General features: G+C 40.4%; 1 protein-coding gene across 1 annotated transcript in view; it reads left to right on the forward strand.

Moving 5' to 3' along the window:
* The window catches only part of si:ch73-261i21.5 (zona pellucida-like domain-containing protein 1), a 28,378-nt gene extending 22,648 nt beyond the window's left edge, over positions 1-5,730 (forward strand). The window contains exons 8-11 of the mRNA XM_041802005.1: positions 262-376; positions 3,158-3,160; positions 4,437-4,453; positions 5,587-5,730. Coding sequence (XP_041657939.1) covers positions 262-376; positions 3,158-3,160; positions 4,437-4,453; positions 5,587-5,730 — 279 coding nt within the window. The remainder of the gene's footprint in view (positions 1-261; positions 377-3,157; positions 3,161-4,436; positions 4,454-5,586) is intronic.
* Positions 5,731-6,379: the final 649 nt, after the last annotated feature.

Below are 6,379 nucleotides of genomic sequence, written 5' to 3' on the forward strand. Positions count from 1 at the left end.
TCTCACTTTTACATGATAAATTGTCCGTCCCTCATCACCTCTACATGTCAACATCCACCTCTGACATACTGCCACCTACTGTTGAGGGGCAGTACTACCTCATGTACAAAGTGCATCGTGCTGATTTTTTTTTTACATAAGGACCCTCAATGGAGGATCTCCATGGGCTCTCTGCAGTGCTGCAGCTCACTGCACAGGTTTGCTAGCACCCCACTCAACAATCATGCCAATCAGAATGAAGACTCCATATTTCCCCTGCAGAACTGCACCAGCACCACCTCAAGAAGACGCCGCAGTGCCAGGAATGACCAGGGCACCACCGTGAGCGACATGGCCACCATCACCTCAGGCCCCATCACCACCCGTGTGGACCGTGGTGAGAACGGAAACACTTCATAGGCTTAAAGTTCAGACATAATCCAGTGATGACAACGTGCTTAAACCTGTACTAAACCATGCATGTGTTCGTTTCTCCACAGGGTATCTGACGGCTCCTGGAGGTACGTTTCTCTGCTTTTCACAAAACAGAACACATGACAACATTCACATTTGGTTTCCCTGATGATACGAACAAGCAAGGACTGGACTGAGATCGGGTTTTATTATTGGATCAGATTGGCCCTTGACTAGACGTGGCACACCTGCGCACCAGCATTTAATACATAATCATACATTGTCTTCATTGATTAACATCTAAATAGAGGAGAAATCATTAGCCTGCTGAAAAAATGAAACCACAGATGCATCTGGGCACGTTAGACAGCTGGCGCCATCTTTCAATGATCATGCACAAACCTGCTTTTTCTTCTCTGGGCTTAAAACTAAAAAATTGACAATAAAAGCTGCATTAAAGAGTACCTCAGGAAAGACTGATAATGGAATATATTTTAACCTCATTACTATGGAGCTATAGTAGCCTCATACCTGCACAGATGATTTCATAGAGCTTTGTGTTTTGTCTAAAGTGTCGCCTTAGCTCTGTGTTTGAGTCCTCTGGTTGGTTAAATTTGCAGAAATTGCATCTCTTCGATACAGAACTGCTCCATGGGCTTTTATGGTTTTCTAGGATTTAAATTCATGAAAAGTGTAAGCCTCAGTCCAAACAGACAGGTAACAACGTCTGACTGGTGGTGGTCCATCGGGGTAGTGGTCTAGTCCTGGGCTGCTAACTCATATTGATCATTCGCCATGTGCGTTTCTGCAGCTTTGCAGCAGCCATCCTTTTTTGCTGGCAGCAGACTAAGGTTGTGTCTGAAATCACTCCCTATTCACTATATAGTGAATACGCCATTTTGTAGTGGTGTCCGAATTCTGAGTGAGCATTGTTATTCACTATATAGTGCACTCATTCTATCCCACAATGCATTGTGAAAAGTAGTGAGCAACCGATGGTCACTAGCTCAGCAATATTTACCATAATGCATCGCGGTCGCTGCTCTCAAACATGACGGACGAATGAGAGGAGCACAGGAACATATTTAAAAACTTTTTAAAATGCTTTTTTGTTTATTGGTTTTGACAAATCTGTAAGATAATATCAAGAATCAAAACGGAGTAACTTTTTCCCCCTATGATGATTACAAGACTTGAGACCATCAGCTTCATTCAAAAATAAGTGATAATACACACAAAAATGTATATTATGTTGTCACATAGAGACAACTTTTTTATCTATTAGTATATCTATTTTGGGGAAAATACGGTCCATTTTGTAGCGGTTTTTATTGAAATTCTACCGTTAATTTCGATCCTCAGCCGTTGTCAAGGAAATTTACGAGCCGTTGCTGCTAAACGTTTAAATTGTGAGACGGCGATGACGTCATCGCCCGCAGCCAGTGTGTCCGAAATCATTTTTGTGTTTTGCAGTTGAGTCCACTATATAGTCCACTATATGCTGCTCACTATACAGTGGATAGGGAGTAGGGAATGAGTGAATGGTTTCGGACACAGACTAAGAAAGTTAACCTACTGGGGGGTTAAAAGGTGTCGTTAAAAGAGGCTCCCTCTGTGAGTTCTGGGTCGGGGAGGCAGCCAGGAGGAATCCTGATCAGATACCTGGACCACCTCACCCGTCTCCTTTTAATACAAGGGAGCAGCAGTTCATCTCAGAGCTCCCTCCACGTGTCTGAGCTCTCCACCTTATTTCTTAAAGCTGAGTCCCTCCACCATCCAGAGGAAGCTCACTGCGGCTGCTTGTACCTTCATCTCAATCTTGTGGTCATTACTCAGACTCTATTTCATACCTTCATCTTGAACATTTACACCCCCTAAGGCAGGGGTGTCAAACTGAAGGCCCGGGGGCCGAGTCCAGCCCGTGGTACAGTTACAAGATCATATCCTGCTCTTATTATAACTGGCCCTAAAATATAAGGTCTCCAGTATAAAAATGTAAACATAAGCTTGTTCATAGCAAATCTCCTTCAGTCATAAAAATGAGAAAAAATAAAGAGTAGAAATAATTAGATAAAAAGAAATGTGGGAAAAGAAATTAATTTGTGTTTTCATGTCATGTTTTCATTTTTGCATTGCACAATTATTGCTTCATTCTATTATTTAGACTTTTATTACATATTTTGACCTTTTACATTTATTATTTTGACTTTTTTCTCTTGTCTGCCCATTTTCAATTGATTATTTTGACTTTTTGTGTCATAGTTTGACTTTTTCAATTTATTATTTTCATTTTTATCTCATATTTTGAGCTTTTCAATTTAACTATCTGACTTTATCCAGTAATTTTGGCTTTTTCAATGTATGATTTTGACTTTTTTTCCTCAGATTTTGACCTTTAAAGTGCGCCATTTTTAATTTCAAGTCATATTTTTGCCTTATAAACATGATTGTAACTTTCTTTTAAATATATTTGCCTTTTTAAAGCATTATTTTAACATTTGATTTTGTGTTTTGACCTTTTGAACTAATACGTTTGACTTTTTTTTATCTCAGATTATGAGTCTTAACTTTTAACCCATAGATTATTACAGGTGAAAATGAGGTCAACAGTGGTTTGATGTGGACCCTCTTAGGCCCTCAGGTCAGACCTTAATTCAGAATCCGGCCCCTTCTGTGATTGAGTTTGACACCCCTGATCTAGGGTAGGCCGGCTTAAGTGGACTGAAAGGAGCACACTGAACCAGGAAGTCCTCTTCTACTGTAGTCAGTAAACCATCTGTTGTGTGTGGTTGCTCTACAGGTGGGACTTACCTGACTGAGTCTGTTTCTCAAAGTCCAGGACCCTTCCTCTGTGGGAACATTATTCACACAGGATTACCCGTTGGCCTCCAATAATTCCTTTATTACCCTGGGACGTCACTGATTGGTGTAGTGGGATAAATAACGTCTCTGTAAACAAATGCACTGACTTTTCTGAGGGGAAGCATCACATGATCACATGATGATATTAATTTCTTAATTTGAGACAAAAATGCACTGCAGTGTCCGTCACGTTTAGCAGGTGAATTTATCATTTGCAGAAAGCTGCCCATGATCAATAAACGAGTGATCAGTCTCCCTTCACTCTCCCGTTATCCAGGTTAAATCTCTCACCTGTGCATCTCTGCAGGTGATCAGGCGGAGAGGAAGAGAGAGGAGCGCTGTTGTGTCTCTCTGGTTAAAGTTAATGTTTGAGTATTTAAGACAAACAGCATATCTATGCCTTATATCGATGAAAATGTGAAACTATACTTCATTACTGGATTCAACAACAAAGAGACTCTTTCTCTTCTAGCTCATAAACAGTGTCTAAGTTCTGTTTTTGTAAAAGTATGTTTAGACGTATGAATAAGACCCTGTAAAGTAAAAAAAAATACATGAAACCCAGCCAGGAAAGAGGTGAAAAACTTTCTAACAGTCTAAATCCAGAATTCAGTCACATGTAGATCTCAGTGGTTTCACATGTTTACAGAAACCAGATTCAAACATTTCTAGTGTGTAAGGGCACAAAGTTTGGATTTGACTTTACAGCGTCTTTAAGACTTCTTAGACTTTAATCTAGAAGTGCCCAGCATCACTTATTTCTTCACCTGTGTCCCTGATCTACTTCCATACTTGAAAAAATAAACTTTTTAGAGTGTGGACTGTACTCTGATATATTCTTATAAAGACCTCGTGTTAGCCACCATGAGCTCAGCACTGAGAAACTTCCAGCGTCATAGAACCTTTCTTTCAACAGGCAGGAACCTGGAGTAGACCCAGACTCATGTTTAACAGCTGATATGAATAAGTGACTGTAGGGCAGGGGTCATCAAGTACGTCTGCACAAGGGCCAGATTTATTCTTGACAGAGTCTCTGGCCTCTGACCTCCAAATAAAGAAAAGTCAGATCCATATTTTGTTCTGATTAACATTTTATTTTATTAGTATTTGTATTTTCTTTCAAAACGCAGGACATTTTTAGGCATTACCAGTAAGATATATCCCAATATATAACGCCGTAGACCCCTGGGAGACAGGCGTGCACACAGAATTGTCTGAGCTCCTGAAAATCCCCGAGATTTGGCCCTCAACAATTATGATTTAGCACCAATATGAACTCATGTTTAACACTTTTTACTGCTTCACTGCTTCATTCTGCCATTTCTGCAACATTTGGTGACATGTTTAACCCATTTTTGTGATTTTATCACTCTTTTATCCACTTTTCTGCAGTTTCACTACTTTGCCATTGGCTATTTTTTCACCGTTTTGACACCTTTAACCAATTGTTGGCACTTTTTTGCATTTTATCACTCTTTAACCCACTTTTCTGCCTTTTCACTACTTTGCCATTGGCTATTTTTGCACCATTTCAACACTTTTAACCCATTTTTGCCTCTATAACCCAACTTTTTGCCATTCTTTAACACTTTTAAACCACTTTTCTTTCCTGTCTTATCCCTCCTTTTTTTATTTTTGCCCTTTTTTGTCTATTTTTTCCAGTTTTCATTCCTTTGTCACCATTTTTGCCACTTTTCACCCATTTTTGATTTACTCTTTGCCCCTTTTTCCTTTAATACTAATGGTTTGCCACGTTTTAACCTCTTCTCACCACTTTTCCTGCAAGTTTTTGTCCCTTTGTGCCACTCTTCAACCCATTTGGATGCTTATCACCCATTTTTGCCCCTCTAACCCCTTTTCATCACTTTATCTGGCCATTTTTGCCAGTTTAAACACATTTTTTAAATATTTACTAATAATGGCTGACTAGTGAATTTCTGTAAAACAGCTCAAATGTGAAGTTGTGCTAAAACTGTTTGAATATTCATTGCCTTTGGGAGGATTTAACAGCTGCTGACATTTAAAGCCAAAAGATCCTCTTTAAACCACAACATCTTCTTTTCCTGCTTTTCTGAATTTAATGATCTTCTGGGGGCCAGACAGGAAGCTTCGGGGGTCCTGATTTGGCCCCCGGGCCACCAGTTGATGATCAGTGCTGTAGGGAGAGGATGCTTGGGCGGTGACAGTGGGAAGATTTCAGTCTCCCTGACCACCAGAACTTGGTCTGCAGCCAAAGACATGCATGAATGAGTTTAATTACACTGGTCAGACTGTCGGTTGTTCTAAATCCTGGTGTTATCTTTGGTGTCTCTCCTCCCTGCAGATGCTCAGCAGGCTCATCTCAACAGCACGGTGGTGGCTGTTTCAGTGGTAGCCGGTATTGTTGGAGTCATCTGCCTCACACTGGTGGCTTTCATCGTTTACCACATGTACAACTCCAACTTCAGCTTCAACAAGACCATCCTGAGAGGCTGACAAGGCTCCAGAAAACCTGAGCCAGACTTTGTCATGATGACGAACTCATACCTAAGATGGGAACGTGCATTTAGCATGTGATGAGTATGAGCCACAGACCTTTGGATTTTTGTATTATTTTAAAAATATTCATAAAAAAGAGAACTCAGAATTCTTTGAAATCATGTTCAGTTTTTAGTTCACTGTGCACACATACGTGCCAGTCCCCTGTATTTTAGATGACTCTTTTCTGGCTCTCTGATTGGCTGACTGACCTACCAATCAGGGAGTCCTCTCTCTGGCATCTGTTACTACTTCAGGTTTGACAAACTTTCTCCTGGGCCAAGTCTTCTCTGAAATCATGGACTTCAGCGTGGTTGAAGGTGTGTTTGGAGAATATTTAAGAGTCCACATCATAATCCAAGAGTATTTACAGCCTGCTTTCTAGACTGAAGGTTACTGGAATAAAAAAACACACCCCATTGTTCACAGAGGTGAACATCAGTGTCAGGCTGATAGCGGGGTGTTAACTAATGTTACAACTCATGCTCTCAAACCAAGCATCTACACCCGACCTCAGACCTGGACCTGTTTCATGGTGCAGCTTATTATGTTTTTTATACTATTGTTTTTATATCTACTGAAGGTTAACGTGTTTTTTCTGTTGCCA

This window comes from Cheilinus undulatus, linkage group 12 (genome assembly GCF_018320785.1).
Source record: "Cheilinus undulatus linkage group 12, ASM1832078v1, whole genome shotgun sequence".
Lineage (NCBI taxonomy): Eukaryota > Metazoa > Chordata > Actinopteri > Labriformes > Labridae > Cheilinus > Cheilinus undulatus.